The sequence below is a fragment of the Macaca fascicularis genome, chromosome 3 (genome assembly GCF_037993035.2).
Source record: "Macaca fascicularis isolate 582-1 chromosome 3, T2T-MFA8v1.1".
NCBI lineage: Eukaryota > Metazoa > Chordata > Mammalia > Primates > Cercopithecidae > Macaca > Macaca fascicularis.
Genome location: NC_088377.1, coordinates 37732850 through 37753041, shown reverse-complemented (window position 1 = coordinate 37753041; position 20192 = coordinate 37732850). Strand labels below are relative to the sequence as shown.

The window sequence follows — 20192 nt, the reverse complement described above, 5'->3', positions numbered from 1 at the left end:
GAACCATGAGCCCATTAAACTTTTTTTCTTTATAAATTACTCAGTCTCAGACACTTCTTTATGGCAACGTGAGAACGGAGTCATACAACTGGTAATGCCTACGATCACCTGGAGGCACCTGCAGGTTCCTGGGAACCCGTGTTTCCAGGTAATGCTGGAGGCACGGATTATGGGTGGTTTTCTCTGCACTAACTTGTTTGGTGACGTGGTTCCTTGGAAGACACGTGAAGAGCTGGATTTCGGTGACCTGCGGCCACCGTTATCCCAGCGCAACTCAAAAGTCTATGCTTCATGGGCTCATTGGTTGACAAGGTCCAGCAGAGAGTCTACAAATGACTGTGATTTAAACGTAAGGACACGTCCAAATAGCGTCATGAAATATCTGCAATGGCTGGGAGGTCATATGAAAGTATTGCTGGAAGTGTCACAGGTCCTGCTATGAGTTATGTGGTTTCTTAGCTACTATTATGCGTAGAATTATGTCCCTGCCCCCCACTGCAAATTCATATGTTGAAGTCCTAACCCCCAATACCTCCGAATGAGCTTATTTGGAAATAGGGTAGTTGCGGATGTAATTAGTTAGGATGAAGTCCTGCTGGAGTAGGTGGGTTCCCAGTCTAGTGTGACTGGCATCCTCATAAAACATAAAACCGAGACGCAGACACACATACAGGGAGATCACCATGGGAAGATGAAGGCAGAGGTGGATGAAGCACCTGTCAGCCCCGGATCACCCAGGATGGCCCATAACCAACAGAAGCTGGGGGAGAGGTTACAGGAAACAGATCCTCCCTCACAGCCTCAGGAGGAGCCCGCCCTGCTGCCACCTTGACTGTGGGCTTCCAGCCTCCAAAACCATGAGACAACCCATGTCTGTTGTGGAGGCCACCTAGTTTGTGGGACTTTGCTACAGCAGCCCTGGATAACGAATGGGCCTGCATCCATAGTTAAAGGAAATTCCAAATTCCAGTTAGAGATCAGTGAAAAGAAAATGTGTATTTTCCCCCATCCAAGCTCACGGATCTCCTGAATTCTATTTGTTACATCTGTCACTGTGTCAGGGCACTGGTTCCCTCCTCCCCCACCAAATTGCTTTTGAAAGATTATTAGTTACAAGTGTCTTCTAGAAACTTCTTTTTGGAGACAGAGTCTTGCTGTATCGCCCAGGCTGGAGTGAGGTAGCACCATCTTGGCTCACTGCAAGCTCTACCTCCCGGGTTCACGCCATTCTCCTGCCTCAGCCTCCTGAGTAGCTGGGACTACAGGCACCCGCCACCATGCCTGGCTAATTTTTTTTTTGTATTTTTGGTAGAGACGGGGTTTCACCGTGTTAGCCAGGATGGTCTCGATCTCCTGACCTCATGATCCGCCCGCCTTGGCCTCCCAAAGTACTCGGATTACAGGCAGACGGAGTCTTGCCCTGTCACCCAGACTGGAAAAGTTGATGAAGAAATCAGTGCTTTCCCTGGATATGGGGAGGAAAGTGTCTGAAGTGGTTTCTTAAGTCTGGGCTGCTCCCTGTCACTGGCCCCCTCCCTCTTGGCCGCCACAAAGCCTCAATTTGGCCCCAGACCCCACACATCTCAGCTCCTGTCAATCTCTGAAAGTGTTCTTGAATCAAAGTCATTAGTAAAGGTCCAGCTGGCTGTGCAAGGGGCCATGGGCTTTTACAGGCAGTGACCACTGCTCAACTCACATCCTTCACCAACTCAGGACCCTCTGTTTCCGCAACAGGACAGACACCCTGCTCAAAAGATACTCTCAGGGTCCCCCAGGGCAGCACGTCTGGATTTCCGAGTTCTTGGGTCAAAGAAATGTTCATATTGCCTTTGGCTTTTTCACACGTAGGCAATAAATTTCTCCTTAGAAGTTTCTAGAAGGAGGCCGGGTGTGGTGGCTCAGGCCTGTAATCCCATCACTTTGGGAGGCCGAGGTGGGGAGATCACTTGAGGTCAGGAGTTTGAGACCAGCCTGGCCAACATGGTGAAACCCCCTCTCTACTAAAAATACAAAAATTAGCCGGGCATGATGGTGGGTGCCTGTAATCCCAGCTACTCGGGAGGCTGACGCAGGAGAATTGCTTGAACCCGGGAGGCGGAGGTTGCAGGGAGCTGAGATTGCGCCATTGCACTCCAGCCTGGGTGACAGAGTGAGACTCCGTCTCAAAAAAATAATAATAAATAATAAAATAAAGAAGTTTCTAGAAGGCACTTGTAACTAATAATCTTTCAAAAGCAATTTGGTGGGGGAGGAGGGAATGAGTGTCCTGACACAGTGACAGAGGTACCTTTGGGGTCTTTCCTCTTGGTCTAACAGCCTCTTTAAATATTAGACTAAAGCAGTTCCGAGCACCGTGGTCCCTCTGGCAGGCAGGGTTTGATGGCTCGCTTCCTGAATAGTGTGCCTGACACATCACATATTTTCATGCTCAGATGTTCATGATTAACTGTGCAACCATCTGAAGGTCATATTGGAGCTGTTCCGTGCTCTCCGTGTTAGGTGATACCCTCTAGCTCCCAGCAGTCATATCCGACGCACCCGATCAGAAACTCATTTCCCAATAATGCCCATCCTCAGTTATTAAAGGCAAATGGAAGGAAGGGTGAAACAAATTCTGCTGGTGAATAGGGCTGGAAATGGATCTTAGACCTCATTTTCGGAAGCCTAAAAAAATGAAGCAAACGATGTGTCGCTTTCGCTGTTAATAAGAATCTTCGTATTATCAGAAACAAGCACGACGCTTTCCATCTCGGCTGCAAACATTTAGAACCCTGACATGAGTCCCTGAAAACACTCACAGATGAGTTCAAAAATGCCTTTTAATGTCCCTAAGTTCTCATTCACCTGTTTCTAGGAATAACCGTTATCATCCTAAGTAAGCGTCCTGGGGCTAAAACATCCCAAATCGAATGCCCTTAAGGTGAACGGCACAGCTGTGACTATGAAAACTGGGGGGAGTTAAGTGAGCCATGAACATCTTCTTTCAGCAAAACTGCCCTGTTGGTCTCAGCTTTGTTGGGGGGAAATGCTGAAAGAGAAAGTGATGGAAGCCCCAGCCACAGTCTTAGAAGCATCGCCGTCAGCTGGACTGAGACCCCGTTTGTGGGGCCTGCCACCCTACCTGAGGGCCGGGCCTCGATGACGTAGCCTGTGGTGGGTGTGTCACCGGAGTGTCCCTCAGTCCACTGCAGTGTCAGTTCAGAGGCAGACTTGGTGACCAGGACATCTCTAGGCGAGCCTGGGGACCCTGCGGGATAAAGAAAAGAGAGGTGAGGCATCAGCCCCGGGGGGCTCACATCCCACTGTGTAAGATTTCACAGTGTGGGTCAGACTGGTCGAGGCTGCAGAGTGTCTGAGCAGGTTACTTAGCCTCACACAGCCGTGGTTTTTCATCTTAAAAACACGGAGGCAAGGCCAGGCGTGGTGGCTCACGCCTGTAATCCCAGCAGTTTGGGAGGCTGAGACAGATGGATCGCTTGAGCCCAGGAGTTTGAGACCAGCCTGGGCAACATGGCGAAAACCTGTCTCTACAAGATACAAAAAAATTAGCCAGGTGTGGTTATGCATGCCTGTAGCCCCGTTACTTGGGAGGCTGAGGCAGGAGGATCACTTGAGCCCGGGGAGGTTGAGGCTGCAGTGAGCCGTGATCATGCCACGACACTCCAGCCTGGGTGACAGAGTGAGACCCTGTTTCAAAAAACAAACAACAACAACAAAAAAACTGAAGAGGGCCTGAAAGAGCTGGTGCATGCAGGGCGCCCCACACTGTGCCTGGGACTAAGCGGCACTCCCTGAACGCCAGTTCTGCCGCCCACGCCTTCCTGTCTTTAAACAAAGGGCAGAACAGTTGGGTAAGCGGGAAGTTACATGCTTCTTCCCCATGACCTGGAAAACTTTAAAATGTTCTGATTTATTTCAAATGCCAAATTCAGTTATTTTTCTCTTAAGATTTCTCCAAAAAAAAAAAAAAAAACTAAAACTTTACATCCTTAGTATTTAAGAATTTGCTCACGGATGTAACAAGTCCACCTGCAAAGTCCATGTTGACACATGCTTTTGAAGACGTCCATGTTCCCCAGACATCACCGATTTGATGCCAGCTCTCGGCCACCTGCATCTCCTTGCTGAGCATGTAGACGGCTCCCAGCTCAGTGAAGCAGGAGACGGGAGGCTAAGGTTGCAACTGACATCATCTGCCCCTGGAGTCCCACTTACCCTCGGCTGGCCCGGCTGTGACGTTGGCTTGGAGCTCAGGCCCGTAGGTGATGGTCCGCGCTTGGACACGGAAGAAATAGGTCACCCCCTTGGTGAGGTCCCGCACCTTCAGCCAGCGCTGCCAGTTCCCTCTCACTTCCACAGTCACCACCTTGCTCACCCCTGCAGCCGCCAGAGGCAAAGGAAAGAAGGGGGTTCAGCCTGGAGAAGCAACTGTGCACCGTCTGTTCTGTTGTGATAACAAGGAAAGCGGTCCCCGCAGTTTGCTAAGGAAGTATTTCTTACAATTAGGAGGAGTTTACGTGGTGATAATAGCCAATTTTCAGCACAGATAAGTGTAATTAGAGCTTAAGCTTGATAAGTGGGTGCTGACAAAGAAAAGAACTGAGGCTTACAACACAAAAGGGGGAGGCTGCTATCTCAGGAATGGTGTGAGGGAGGAGCTGGGTGGGGTGGGGGGCGGCGGTCCTGCCAGTCTCCAGGTTGGACACTCCGGGGAACATCCCTTCCCACTTAGCTCTGAGTTGTGCAAAGACTGCAAGCTTCCGGACACAGTCACGAGGGAGGGGAGTGATAGGGTTTGGCTGTGTCCCCACCCAAATCTCACCTTGAATTGTAATAATCCCCAGGTGTCAAGGGTGGGACCCAGGGGAGATAACTGAATCATGGGGGCAATTTCTCCCATTCTGTTCTTGTGGTAGTGAATAAGTCTCATGAGATCTGGTGGTTTTATAAATGGGAGGTTCCCCGCACACGCTCTCTTGCCTGCCACCATGTCAGACGTGACTTTGCTTCTCCTTTGCCTTCCACTATGATTGTGAGGCCTCCCCAGCCGTGTGGAACTGTGAGTCCATTAAACCTCCTTCCTTTATAAATTAGCCAGTCTCAAGTATGTCTTTATTAGCAGTGTGAGAACAGATTCATACAGGGAGCGTATACAAGACCTAGGAAGATACTCCATCTAGTTAGACCCCACGAGGAGGCTGCAGCCTGCCTGGGTTGGCCAGCTTGTGGCCTACGGGCCTCAAATGAGTCATCAGAACTTTATCTGTGGACCTTGAAGCAAGGATTAAAAAAATTAATTTTTCACTACAAGTATTGATGCCTTGATTTAGAGGACGATGGCAACATAAGAGACAAAAGTACTCAAACCTATGTGACGTTATAAACAAGTGATCATGCAAAAGTCTTGCTGGTTGTATTACCTAGAAATAGAAAATGGAGATTTCACATTTTGGGAGAGAGGATAAATACTGAAAATTTCACATATGCAGCATTTTCCAGAAGGAAAAATAAAGTTCTTTGGTTAAACAAGTTTGAAAATGATGCATTAAAAAAAAAAAAAGTTAGACAAGTTCTCTCAACTGTCAGACTTCTCAGAACTTTCAATAGATTTATCTCTACCAGGCAGCTCTTAGAGGAGGATATCAGGATATGGTACTTCCAGGATGGACCGACTGGCAGAGCTCATTTTCCAAGGAGCATCTCTGAGAAGACCTGCCCTTGGTGAGTGGCACCCACCATCCTGGGTCCACCTGCCCAGCCCTGCCCTCCTGCTGTCAGCCCTGAGAAACAGCTGCCCTTGGTGCAGGAGGGCCATGTGCTTCTAGTCAGCACCTGGAATATCCCGGTCACCTCCACTTCAGAAGAGAACAAAGTGCCTTCCTACTACAAAACAGGTCCATCTTTCATCAAAGCAAGTTTCCCTTATCCTAAAAATCTCCAAAATACCTTCTAGCTGGTTCAGTGTTTTCATATTATTCCTTTCATCAAACATGTATTCAGCTAAATCATTTTCTTCCAAATTATTTCAGAGCAATTTTGGCTGCTTTTTTTTTTTTTTTTTTGAGATGGAGTCTCACTCTGTTGCCCAGGCTGGAGTACAATGGTGCGATCTCAGTTCACTGCAACCTCTGCCTCCTGAGTTCAAGCAATTCTCCTGCCTTAGCCTCATGAGCAGCTGGGATTACAGGTGCATGCCACCATGCTAATTTTTATATTTTTAGTTTCACCATGTTGGCCAGGTTGGTCTTGAACTCCTGACCTCAAGTGATCCGTCCACCTCGGCCTCCCAAAGTGCTGGGATTACAGGCGTGAGCCACCATGCCTGGGGCCAATTTTGGCTACTTTTGAGTGACCCTCCAAATCTGGGTTTTCTAGAGCCTGACTCTGAGCTTCCACTGCTCAGAGAGGTGACGAGGATGACAGTTTGTGCACACAGTGACTGTCATCAGCACACAAACTGGGTCCTGTCCAATGTAAAGTGATTCTAGGAAGCAACTGTTTTTGTTTTGTTTTGTTTTCATTGTTGTTAAAAATGCCTTCCTTCTCCCTGGAGCAAAACCAAACCCATGAACAGATTTTGTAAATTCTATCCCAACAGGAGGCAGAGCCAGGCTGGCCTTCTCCCCATCTCAGGTGTATCAGAATTGTATTTATTTAATCAATTTTTAAACCATGCCCTGCACTACAAAGCCTCAGGGTACAATCCCATAAACCACCACCATTTAAAACATTTTAAAACATGTGAAAATAGCTCTGCCATAAAATCGGATTCTCAAGCACATGGCTCAGTGCTCAAATAGCCTGGTGCTCCGGGTGGCCTGGTGCTCTGGGTGGCCTGGTGCTCCGGTTGGCCTGGTGCTCTGGGTGGCCTGGTGCTCCGGGTGGCCTGGTGCTCTGGGTGGCCTGGTGTTCTAGGTGACCTGGCACTCTAGGCGTTATGCTGCTCCAGGTGACCTGGTGCTCTAGGAAGCCTGGTGCTCCAGGTGGTGTGGCACTCTGGGTAATGCAGTGCTCTGAGTGGTGTGGCACTCTGGGTGGTGTGGTGCTCTGAGTGGTGTGGTGCTCTGGGTGGTGTGGTGCTCCAGATGGCGTGGTGCTCCAGGTGGTATGATGCTCCGGGTGGCCTGGTGCAGGTGGTGTGGCACTCTGGGTGATGCAGTGCTCTGGGTGTCGTGGTGCTCCAGATGGTGTGATGCTCCAGGTGGCCTGGTGCTCCAGGTGGCGTGACGCTCCGGGTGGTGAGGACGCTCCGGGTGGGGTGGTGCATGTTGTGGGTGGTGTGGTGCTCTAGGTGGTGTGATATTGTGGGTGGCGTGATGCTCCAGGTGGTGTGATGCCCTGGGTGGCCTGGTGTTCCAGGTGGTGTGATGTTGTGGGTGGTGTGGTGCTCCAGGTGGCGTGACGCTCTGGGTGGGGTGGTGCTCTGGGTGGTGTGATGCTCCAGGTGGTGTGACGCTGTGGGTGGGGTGGCGCTTTGGGTGGTGTGGTGCTCCAGGTGGCCTGGTGCTCTGGACAATGTGATGCCTCAGGGGTTCCAGGAGTGTTCCCTAGGTGACGGGGACAGCCCTGGGCTCTGCCCAGCACACAGGATGAGCTACGACTGTGTTCCCAGTGGAGTGACTAGAGGAGCTGCTAGTACCGGGTAAATGCTGTGCCCTCTACTTCCCTTGGGCTGACCGGTCAGTGCCTGGCCAGGAGTTTGCAGATGTCTGCCCCAGGCACAGCCCTGGTTCTGGGTGAGGAGGCATGGAAAGAGGTCAGAGGACCCCACAGAGCCCCTACCAGGTGAGATCACCGTTTACTTTGTAACTATCTTTACCACATTTTAAAATATTTTGTCCTCACAATATACTTCAAGTAGCTAGCAATTCTCACACACACACACACACACACACACACACACACAAATATAAACATACGGATCATTTCGTGGCAGTCTTTCTGAAAGAACCACCACGACCACAGCAAGTGAATATAATTCCAGCCCAAATCAAGGACGCCTGATGTTTCACTGCGTTTGCAACCGTTTCTCTGGGACACGCACAGACTCCATGAGCATGTAAAATATTGAAAGTCACAGGGAGGTCGAGTTACCGCTTTTGTGCTTCCCCGTGGGGAATCCTGATACAACAGTGAAGGGGTGAGGGTCCGGATTTTTCAGCGAGTCCCCCATGCAGGCACAGCTGTCTCCTGGGGACCTCGGGGAGGAGCAGACAGGAGTGCAGCCCCTCCAGGTGAGAGCGGGAGCAGCGGCCGTGGGGCGAGGCCAGTCCGGGTGTGGAGGTGCAGGGTGGTAAGGGCTGCACAGTGTGACCTCCATGGGGTGCACGAAGCTGCTCTGCTTTTTCCTAGTCATTGCTTTCTGTTCAACCACCCTGCCCTTGGCCACACTCCATCGTGGGGCGTTGTGGCCCTTTTCACGCTATCCCGGCATCCTCTCACATTCAACAGAGAGTTCACTTCCTCCCTTCTCCAGCCCCAGCAGGCCAAGAAGCTCACAAACACCGCAGGCAGAGCAGCCGCCAGGATGAGTGCTTCCTGAACCACCATCCTGCCAAGGCTGACTGTGAAATCTGCAGTCAGCTGGGAGGAAGAGAGAATGCAGGAACGGGGATAGGAGTGAGTCTGAAGCCCACTGCCTGCTCCCTGTGTGAGGCTGGGCAGGGCATGTGGTCTCTGTGGAGTCCTCAGTTTCTTCCTCTGGTCTGAGGTTGGCAGCGCTTACCTCATAGGCCCACAGTGAGGAGTGGGGCGTAGGGAGGATGAGTGGGAGTGCCCAGCGGAGAGTCAGGACCCCAACTCTGACTGTTGTGTAAGAACACATAACAGGTGCTCCGTGATCAGCATGGACTCCTCACTCGCTGTACCTCTCATGCACCAAACCACTCCAGAACCGAGTGACTCAAAACCACCACCACCGAACCAGCTCCTGGTCCCATGGGGCCGTCCTTTGGCCGGGCTGGCCTGCACTGGACTCAGCGTGTGTCTGCGGTCACACAGTGAGTCTCACCGGGGGTTGGCTGGCCCAGGTGGCCCCTCTCTCATGCTGGGACATGGGTGGCTGTCGCCCCAGAGGCCAGCCCAGGTGTGTTCACATGGTGGCTGGGTTCCAAGGGCAGCAGGAGGACCAGGGTGCCTCCCAGGTGCAAACACGTTTGAATCCACTTGCCTCACAACGGCTGTTGTCCCGCTGGCTAAAGCGAGTCCCATAGCCCAGCGCAGAGTCGGTGTGGGGAGACTCCGCCCACAGGCCCAGACTCAGGAAAAGCGAGCAATGGGCCCCTCCACCTCTGCCTGCTCTACTTTCACCACCCACCAATTGGGAATCTTCATCAGAGGCCACTGCTCCGGCCCCCAGATGAGATACATGCCGACTCAGTGAGTCTGATCTGCCATCCTCTCTGGGTCCACATTCTTCTTTTGGCATGTGTGGCTGTGGGATGTGGCTCGTTGGACAGGCCTGCGATTACTGTCTCGGCGAGCCAGGGTTCTGGCCAATACCATCGGGGGAGGCAGGCGAGTGCCAGGGTCCCGAGGTTCTGCTGGCATTCATGGTGAGCCAGGGCCTTCCACCTGGGTGGTGCCAGGGGGGACAGGGTTGCTGAGTCCTGCCCGAGGGAGAAGCCAGGAGGGGTCTGGAACCTACAGCCACACTCAGGCTCATCCCGGCTGGAGTCAGACCACGGGAGATGGTGCCAGCAGCCTGATGGTGTTAGGGCAGGAAAGACCCCGGCGGGGACCCCATGGCTTAGTCAGAGCCAGGTGTCGTGTCTAGAGACAGCTGTACAAGGCCGTTGGGTGGGGGCTGGACGCCTCATGTCACTAGCACCACTGGGCAGCCCATACCTGGATCCGCTGCTTGACTGACGTGAAGGAATCAGAAGTCTGGAACGTGCCCAAGCCCCCAACAAGCCCAAACGTGGGGGGTCTGCATGGCTTGTTCTTCCTGATACCCGGGGAGGTCTGATGAAGCTGTTTCTGCTGAGATCCTGGCCGTCCCTCACCCTGCAGAGCCGAGGAGGAGCCCCGAAGCAGGACAGCGCTGATCCCCTCTCGCCCTAATCTCCCAGCACGTTGCCTTGGTTGCAAAGCCAGGAAAATCCAGGCTGAAGGAACCAGCCCTTTGCAACAGACAAAAGAGACAAGGCTGGTGACGGACGGTCTTGTTATTTGTGAAAAGAGGCGAAAATGGGTGTGACTAAAGTGACTCCACCTGTTGTCATCCAGGGGCGTGACAGGCCCCACACTCGGCCGTGCAGCCAATGATTTGTCTAGAATATAAAATGCTTTAGTGACTCCTCCTCACGCCCCATCTCTGAAGTTCACCTTCACGTTTACTTTCAGACACACAAGTGCTCCAGACGCTTTCTAATGCACCATGGAGCAGTTTAGGCCTTGGCTCTGGACTCAGAACACCTGGGTTCAAATCCCAACCCTCTTCATCATTTTTGAAATGCAGGCCTTGGGCAAACGTCTCTGTGGCTCTGAGCCCAATCTCTGTGTCTGCAGGAGGAGAAGAAAAGCTGCAATCACAACGTAGAGCTGTTCTGAGGATCTGGAGATAGCGGATATTAAGTACTTAGCACAGTGCCTGATGGGAGCTCAACCAACATCACTTGTCGCTGTGATTATACCCGGGAGGTGCCTGTGTATAGCGAGAACACAGAATGCCCGTGTGAGCGGGACGTCTAAAAATCTTCTGAATGCTTTCAGTTTCCCAGTGATGCAAACACTGTCATGAAACGAACAAGAAACGGCAACATTGCAAACACAAGGGAAGCCAGGTGTGTCGGGTCTTGTCTCTGGGAGACTGGGCTGGGAGGAAGGTTTGGTAGGAGCCGAGAAGCAATTCTAGGGGAGTAAAAGTACAGAGAGAGGAGCACCCAATGCATCGAGGCCCCTGTGAGAGGAGGGGAACCAACACATCGAGGCCCCTGTGAGAGGAGGGAACCAACGCATTGAGGCCCCTGTGAGAGGAGGGGAACCAATGCATCGAGGCCCCTGTGAGAGGAGGGGACACAATACATCGAGGCCCCTGTGAGAGGAGGGGAACCAACGCATCGAGGCCCCTGTGAGGAGGGGAACCAGCGCATCGAGGCCGCTGTGAGAGGAGGGGAACCAGCGCATCGAGGCCGCTGTGAGAGGAGGGAACCGGCGCATCGAGGCCCCTGTGAGAGGAGGGGAACCGGCGCATCGAGGCCCCTGTGAGAGGAGGGAACCAACGCATCGAGGCCCCTGTGAGAGGAGGGGACACAATACATTGAGGCCCCTGTGAGGGGAGGGAACCAACGCATCAAGGCCCCTGTGCGGTACTTCCGATTGGGTAATGACCCATGGAATGGCCTTGCCTGGAATGAAGTACTTTTTTTTTTTTGAGACAGAATCTCACTCTGTCACCAGGCTGGAGTGCAGTGGCGCGATCTCAGCTCACTGCAGCCTCCACCTCCTGGGTTCAAGCCATTCTTCTGCCTCAGCCTCCCGAGTAACTGGGACTACAGGCGCATGCCACTATGCCCGGCTAATTTTTGTTTTCTTTTTCCTTTTTTTTTTTTTTTTTGAGCTGGAGTCTCACTCTGTTGCCCAGGCTGGAGTGCAGTGGCGCGATCTTGGCTCACTGCAACCTCCGCCTCCCAAGATTAAGCAATTCTCTGCCTCAGCCTCTGGAGTAGCTGGGATTACAGGTGCGTGCCACCCACCACGCCTGGCTAATTTTTTGTGTTTTTAGTAGAGACGCAGTTTCACCATCTTGGTCAGGCTGGTCTGGAACTCCTGACCTTGTGATTCACTCGCCTCAGCCTCCCAAAGTGCCGGGATTACAGGCGTGAGCCACTGCGCCCGGCCAGTTTTTGTATTTTTAGTAGAGACAGGGCTTCACCGTGTTGGTGGGGATGGTCTCGATCTCTTGACCTTGTGATCTGCCCACCTCGGCCTCCCAAAGTGCTGGAATTACAGACGTGAGCCACTGCGCCCGGCCCATGAAGTACTTTCTCACAAGACTAAGAGTAGCAGCCCAGGAGAGAAGCCCAGAGGCACACACCATGGAGTTTCCAGAGAGATTCTGTAAATCCATTAACACAGAAGACTAGGGAGCAGAACCAGTTACTTATTTGAAGAAGAGTGGGAAAACTTGAGCTGTTTTTGATTAGGAAGGACTTATAGGTTAATCAGAACTATGATGCTTTCACAGTCATTTCTCATTTGAATGGTTCTAGTTGGTTATGACCCTTGAAAAGGCATTTGTAACATAGGCTCATGAAACCTGTGTGTATCTCCAAAATTCTGTTTCTCCCTGCGTGACAAGCGAGACCAATGGGCATGCCTGCTTCTGGGCCTCTGCTGTGGGACCTCGAAGGCAGTCTCGTCCAGGCCCCCTGGCTCCCAGGCAGGAGCTGGGTTTCTCGGAAGGTCATGACAGATCCCGGTCGCCCTCGAAGCTACCACACTAAATCCATGTCCCTCCCGTGCCCTCTCTGCCGGTTCAAAAACCACGCCCACATCTCACCTGTACTGTTATTTACCAGAGTCCATCGATTGTCTAAGGCGTGATTTTTTTTTTTTCTTTCTTTCTCGGATTTTCACATCTCTGACTTGGGATGCAGCTCCGAATTGATGATACAAAAGTACTGGGCCCTAGTTTATTGGGAGCATTTTTTCTTTCTGAGCACTTCATAAAATAACGATGAATCTTACAGGGGACGGCATCTGAGATTCGGTGAAAGAAAAATCTAGTGCTTAAATTTTCTTCATCAAATCAACTCCCTGTTTCATCTAAATGTGCTTATTTTAAAAGGAAACTTTTATCACTGCTTTAAACAGAGCGCCGATATTCTTTGATGTGCTGCTTGTATTTTTTCCTCCCAGACATTAAATAATCTATAATTTTTACAGTCTGTCTGTGTATATTACAGGGGGAAACTTGCCCTGGGCCGTAAGGCAGAGACAGATGGACTTGTATTTCACCACAGTGTGGTGAGAAAGAAGTGCCCCCCAGACCAGAATCTTTGGTGGACACATTAGTGTCTAGATGGCAGGAGAGAGGGACACAGAAGGCACTGGAATAATACCTGAGCAGGGTGCGCACTGACTCAGCAGGTACAGAGCAACGGCCACGTGCACAGCAGGGCAGAGCCACCTGCCCGCAATCCCCATTCCTCCGCTTCGCAGCCAATATCTCACCAGCTCCACCTTCAACACACATCCCTGATCTGATCCCTCCTCCCCTGCCCCCGCACCGTTCCCCTTCTCGCCGCTCTCCTGTAGGATGATGCTACAGCCCCGGCCAGCCTCCTCACTCCCTGGTCTACAGAATCTCTGCCACCCATTCTCCTCTGAGCCACCTGCATTCCACCTTCCGTTTTCACCTGTCACTCATTGTCAAGCCCCTGTCATTGCCTCTCTCAGACTCCTCTGTGTAGGAAACACCTTCCCTGCTCTTCTCTGGAGGCTGTTTCTGGCAGATCTATGAAGTGTGGAGATGATCGATAGCTTCTTTCCATCGTGGCACTGAGACGGGGGATTCGGCCTGAGGGATCCCGGTCTTGGGGAGGTCTGGTCCTCCTGCTTCACTCTCCAGTGGGATATGCCATAGCCCCACGTGCTGTGGCCTGCAGTGTCTGCAACCCACTCACCAAGCTCCAGCCACTGGCACCACCCGAGCTCTGCCCACCGTGGGCCCCTGGATTGGCGGATCCTCCCGTTGGAAGACCTTCCCAGGGATTCTTGTGTGTCTGGGCCCTTGTCACTCCGGTCTCTTCCCTAAGCCTCTCGTGTTAGCCCTCCTCTCTTTCCTTCAGAGCATTGATCACGCTCGGGCTGTTGTTTGCTGGTTTAATTACCTGTGTGTTACCTCTGCCCTGGACGCAGGAAAGCCAGGGTCCTGATAAACAAGCCAGTCAAGATCCTCGCTTTCCCGGGTCCTTCGATTCCAGGATCTGGAGCAGGTCTTGGCGTTTCCAGCATCTAGAATGGGAGCTTCATAGATGTCTGCTGAGGGGACGGATGAGTGAGGGGAGCACCAGGACACTGTCTAAGACATGGGGATGTCAGCGTCCCTCCTAGGACGCTGAGGGTAGCCGAAGGCCCGTGTTGCGGGGCGTGGCTTCAAGCGGAACCTTGGGTGGTCTCAGTCAGCGACCACAGGACAAACATCTCGGGAGGAACAGGAGAGGAACGTCTTGGGTGTGACAGAGACAGGATCAAGAGTGTACATGACACGGCTCCATCGGGAGAGCGCCGCTCTGGTCTCAGAACACAGAGGTCTGGTCTTGGCTCAGCTTTTCCTCACAGGTCTCTGCTGGCGAGTCTCCACTCCCCACGCACTCAGCTCTGGCCCCTTCCAGCTCAGATTCCAAAACCCCCCACTTCAGGCGCCAGAAGGCTCCTGGCCCGCAGAGGTGGTCAGGCGCAGCTCAGTGTGTAGACTGTGGAGGGCTGGGCACTGGCGTGGCCCAGGCTCCTATCTCCCCAACCCCGGGTCTTACCTTGCACAGGGGCCAAGGGCTCGTACACCACCCGATAGCCCTGCAGGATGCCATTGGCCGCCGCAGGCTCGCCCCAGGAGACGTTGAGCGTGGTGGAGGTTATTTCTGAGAACGCCAGAAAGCTGGGGGCCCCAGGGGCTGGGAGAATAGAACACAAAGTGACTTTTACGGAGGCTCCTTTATAGATCATATACATACATGTCTGTGCCTCCGTATAGAATAAAAAATGTTATTACATGTTATTTTCAACTCAGTAAGAGCCTAAATGCCATAAAATGAAAAGATTTATTGATCACCTCAGAACTTCCGAGGATCAATCAGAAACGCAGACCCTCCCGAGAAGTGCAGAGAAAATGACAGTGTTTAAACACAAAGGGGCTTGAGAGACAAAACGGCAGAGGCATAAAAATGAATAATAGATGGAAACAGAAAATGAAACGCAGAGAGCTCTATTTTCTAGCAACTGCTGGAGGATTCCAGAGGCTCTAGTCCTGCTCTTTGCGGGAGAGACGGAGCTCTGTGAGGGAAGAAGCTTCTCTTGACCCCTCCTCGCCTCTCCCTCAGAGGCCTGGGGGTTTTGGAGGACGCCCCCTGCTCCTGCACGTGAAATTGCCCACGAGACTCTCCCAACTCTGAGTATCCCCCTGGATCTGGAGGAGGGAGGCAGCTGGTGGAAACATGTAGCGCTACAGAAGGTCAGGTGTGGCCGGGCACAGTGGCTCACGCCTGTAATCCCAGCACTCTGGGAGGCCGAGGCGGGCGGATCACGAGGTCAGGAGATCGAGACCATCCTGGCTAACACGGTGAAACCCCGTCTCTACCAAAATTACAAAAACTTAGCCGGGCGTGGTGGTGGGCGCCTGTAGTCCCAGCCACTCGGGAGGCTGAGGCAAGAGAATGGTGTGAACCTGGGAGGCGGAGCTTGCAGCGAGCCGAGATCACACCACTGAACTCCAGCCTGGGCGACAGAGCGAGACTCTGTCTCAACAAAAAGAGAGAGAGAGAGAAAGAAAGAAAGAAAGAAAAAAAAGAAGGTCAGATGTGTGGCCAGGGTGATGTGGAACCTGCTGGCAGCTCCCCCTCTGCCTGGGCGCCGTGTAAGGTGGGCGTGTACTGGGGCCGCCCCTACCAGATGGCCTAGATGGGGACCTACTCTTCTCGCCCCGGTGCCCCTCGCTGCTCAGAAGTGCCTGTGAAGTGGCACCCACCCTGCTCCCTCTCTGCCCTCCCTCCAGTCTCTGGATCCCGTAGCTACGACCAGCCAGGCCGGCAGTGCTCAACATGGCCCTGCCCCATCTCTGCCCACAGGTCTGCCCTTGTCCTTCCAGCTCAGATGCAGGCACTGGATGAAGCCAAAGGAAGTGGTCCTTGCAACCTGGTTGTGGTCAGCACGTGGGAGTATGATGCCGAGGGGCCCTGATTGCTGGAGTCCTTTGTCTGTGGGTTGGCTGAGCCCACGGGATGTCGGAAGGCCCTGAGCCCTACGTCTCTGCCCACGGCTCCCAGACCTCACTCTCCCGGTCTCTCAGACTTCCAGAATCCTACAGAGGGCCTTGGAGAGCTCCCTAGAGCTGAAGGCCAAGCAGCTTCAAAGCATCCTCCACCTGCTAGGAAACTGAGATGTGCTTGGAAGAGGGGTCTGCTGAGAACAGGCGCTGCGCCCCGTGCGTGGAGATGAGGCCAGAGCAGCGCGGCGCCTGTCCGAGCCCTCAGGACTGCCCTGCGGCATGCACGTAGTGAGCAGTCTCCAGGGGTGGTCTGTGGCCCTGAGACCCAGGGGAACACCTGTCGCTGTGGCCTGACTTTGCTGCCTGAGGAGACCCCCCACCCCAGGGATCTGGACACGCTATCAGGCAACCCTGATGAGAAGTTCCCCTCCCTGGAGGAACTGGAATGGACGCTGTCAGTTGTGAACAAGGCCTCACTGCAGACTCAAAGCCCTTCCTCCCCTCTGAATCTCCAGGGCTCTGGAAAAAAACAGGTATTGCTCCAACCCACCTAACATGTATTTAGTGCCACTGTGTAACCAGTCTGAGGCCAGGCACAGGGAGAACAAATGAGCCAAACCCAGTGCTGCCCATCCAGACACTCCCAGCTACACAAAAGGTGTTGCCTTCTGCCTGGGTGGGCCAGGAACCACTGTGTGAGGGGACCTGAGCTGGCGCTCTCAAAACACGTGTCCAAGGAGGCCTGCCCAAAGGAAACCCGCCTTCCTCCTACCCGCCTGGTGGGTGCGCCCCTGCCGGGGGTCACTCCTGGGCCCATCTCCAGCGGCGTTGAAGGCTGATATGCTGACCAGGTACTCGGTATGGCTGGTCAGGTTCTTCAGCCTCACCACGGGCTCGGGGAGGAACAGGACCTTCATTTTCTCCGTGTCGTTCTGGCTGTCTGCCTCCCAGTAGTAAATCTGTTAGGAAGAGCAAGAGGTTGGGGTGGCCCCTGGGGAAGCCTTCCAGGAAGGGAGGCCACTGAGTGTAAGGTCAGAGTGAGGGGGTGAGCTGAGTTCTGGGGCGAGCTGTGCCTGGGTGGGAAGGTGGAAAGGCTCTCTCCTGGAGGAATCAGGGAGAAGCTGAGGCTACTGTGCACCGACGGGGACCCCTGGCTGCTAATATTGTTTGGGAGATGCTGTTTAGCATTTTCCTGATGTTCATCTAGGGTTTGAGCACTGCCTCATTAAACAAAGCGCTGCTGAAGATGAGGTCTGAAGACGGAAGGGAAACTTCCTTTCGGCTGCCAATGACGTGCCTTTCCTTGCAGACCTGGCTCTGTCAGTGTTTTGATTTTTGGCCTCTCCCTCTCCCCCATCTTCTGGAGAGAAGGGAAGCCATCCCGTGTCCACCCTGTGCTCTGAGCTGTGGAGAGAACAAAGCCCCCAACTCCTACAACGTGTTCCCACATTTTGTTCAGAGCCGACATTTAAGTTTTCCTCAATATGGCAACATACTTTGGAGATTACAGCAATCAAAAACAACAGGCAGGAGAACCATGTTGGGCTCAGGGCTGCTGGGAAGGCCTCATTCCTCTGGGGTGCCATTTCCTCTTGTCTAGCTTTTATGTGCTTGTAGTTGAACTTGATGCCCAAGCACAAAGGTTTAAAGAGGTTGCCAGAATTGCTTCCCTAGACAGCTGGCCGGAAACCACCGCTGCCTCCGGCCAGTGCCAGCCAGGCTGCCTAAAGACAACACCAATCAGAAGACCTACCTTGGCTCTGTGGGTCTAAACCACGGCCAGGCTGTTAGAGCGGCTTGCCCATGTGAAAAGGCAGCACGGAGGCTTCGGGGCGGCAGCCTGGAGCGCCCCGGGGCTGGCACGCCCGCCTCGCACACCCGCCTGCCTCGCTCCTGCTGGGCAGGCCCTGGCAGGTGAGCGTCACTCATTTCCACCTGCAGGATGCAGCGGGCTTCTGCTCACTGAACTGACCGTCTAATATCTTCTGCTCGCCCAGGCCTTGCTGACTTGAGATCAATATCCAAGTTCAATGTCTTTATCATTAAGGAAATTAGAAAACATATTTTGGACATACATAAATAGCGCCATGCCTCCAAGCTCATGGGGCTCTCCATTAGCTCATTCATCACTGAAACAGCCCTGCCATGGAGGAAGGTATTAATTTTCATAACACACCTGCAAAAATCATCTTTAAATGGACATTTAATTGGTCTTTTAGTCATTAGGGGAGGCTAGCCCACAGAATCTGATGACTGATCGACTTGGACCCCGGCAGAACAGACAGGGAAATTCATTCCGGAGAAGGATGGGGGCGTTTTCAGGGCACAGACCCGGGATGCTTAGGGGCCCTGCACTCTCCACAAAGGCCAGGCCTCAGGGATGGGATGCCACTAGGCGCTTCCTGACCCCTGGATAACCCAGCCCCACATAACGATTCCTCATTCGAGGCTCTCCTGTTACGGCCTGCTGCCTTTCTTTCTCCCCATCTCTAGACCCTCCAGTGATTATAGGCGGTTCTCAAAACGGGGTTCCCAGGGACCTCACATCTGGGACCTTGTGAGGAATGCGATTGGCGGGCCCCACCCTGGACCGACTGAATCAAGGGACTCGCTCAGTGTCCAACTGTGACCCAAGGGACTGTCTGGGATGGGGAATCTGGTCTCTTCCAGGCGCCCTGTGTTCTTTTATTGTCAGCCAGTGTACTGGGGGCTCCAGAATGGGCCCAGGAAACGGAAGGATTCCCCAGCCACCCCATGCGCCCAGAGTGGGGAGAAGCTGCTGGATGAACAAGGGCCCCCAACCTGGGTTGTTTTGTGGTAGGCACAGCCAGCCGCACAGTGAGCCTGCTCCCCCGTGATGCCTTCCACCCACAAGCAGCTGTGACCACAGCTAAGAGGCCAGGTCCAGCCAAGCTCCCACGCTTGGGCCCCAGCTCTCCAGGCGGAGCGCCTGCAGGGTCTGCTGCTGACAAAGCAGTGGGCAGGTTGGGGTGCGCCACTGAGCCGGGGGAGGCAACCGCACGGGAGGGCCTTGCCTTGTAGCCTTGGATATTCCCATTCTGGCTCTCCGGGGGCGGTGGGTCCCATGTGACCTCCAGCTGGCTGGCCGTGAGCGGGGTCACCTGCACGTTCTGCGGGGCCATGGCCGGGGCTGAGGAAAGAGCAACATGGAGAGAAGCTGAGATGTTCATTCTGAGCCGGCCCGGACCCTCGCCCACACACCCACGGGGCTCACGCATGCCCTAGTTCCGCTGGGAACCACGTGAGAGATTCTGCCCTGGGCCGCCACCCTGGCTTAGGAGGCCTTGGACAGTTATGTCCTGGGATCCATGGCTCTGTGTCCCTGCCAAGAGCTCTCAGCTCTTTTTTGCCAGGGAAGACCGCAAATCCTTCCCATATGATGTTCTTAAATGCATACAATAAAATATATAGAATTGCACAGAAAAATGATTATACCGAGATACAGTTAGCAGAGTATTTGAAACCAAAGGTATGAGATCGTAATCCACGTGCTTCTTGGTTAATACCTGACCAGGCTTAGGGGCTGGTCTGATGGCTGCTGTGAGATCAAAGCATTGATGGGTGAGGATGTTAACTTGAAGTCCCAGCAATGCCTGGGACGTGACAGGGTCACCGTGGCTCTGTCGGCGAGGGAGTCACAGGACTCCTGACTGCTGTGGTTTTTGTCACTGATATTCCTGATTGAGATTAGAGAAAAGATAGCTGTGTTGCCATGACAGGTTCAGGCATCCCTGGCTATGAAGACCCCATCTAGATGAAGTTCGTCCAGACACACAGAGTTGTCCCTACAAGAGGGACAGGGAGCTCCGATGTCTGAGAACATGGCTGCACCTTGCTCTCTGAGGCCAACTCTGGCTTCAAATTCTGAGGATCCAGTCTTCACCTCTAGCCCCCTCGCTCCCCCTGGGGAGGAGCTCACTAGGGTATCCTTTGCATCTGCAGGGCTACATGGTGCATGCAAACCAAAGGACACACGAGGATGGTGTGGCCGCGCCTCCGCACCTCACCACACCGCCATTAGGGGTGTGGCCGCGCCTCCGCACCTCACCACACCGCCATTAGGGGTGTGGCCGCGCCTCCGCACCTCACCACACCGCCATTAGGGGTGTGGCCGCGCCTCCGCACCTCACCACACCGCCATTAGAGGCGTGGCCGCACCTCCGCACCTCACCACACAGTCATAGGGAATTGGAAGCACACACCTGCATTCCAGAACATCTCCGTCCTGTCTACCCCGTGCCAG

General features: G+C 53.5%; 1 protein-coding gene across 6 annotated transcripts in view; it reads right to left on the bottom strand.

Annotated features, from left to right (window-relative positions):
• Nucleotides 1–20192, bottom strand: part of SDK1 (sidekick cell adhesion molecule 1) — a 963824-nt gene that overhangs the window by 44280 nt on the left and 899352 nt on the right. For all 6 annotated transcript variants that reach the window (XM_045387966.2, XM_065541579.1, XM_015447042.3 and 3 more), the window contains 5 exons: nucleotides 18964–19079; nucleotides 16701–16887; nucleotides 14481–14618; nucleotides 4216–4377; nucleotides 3122–3247 (listed from right to left, as the gene is read on the bottom strand). In XM_045387966.2, the coding sequence (XP_045243901.2) occupies nucleotides 3122–3247; nucleotides 4216–4377; nucleotides 14481–14618; nucleotides 16701–16887; nucleotides 18964–19079 (729 nt within the window). The remainder of the gene's footprint in view (nucleotides 1–3121; nucleotides 3248–4215; nucleotides 4378–14480; nucleotides 14619–16700; nucleotides 16888–18963; nucleotides 19080–20192) is intronic.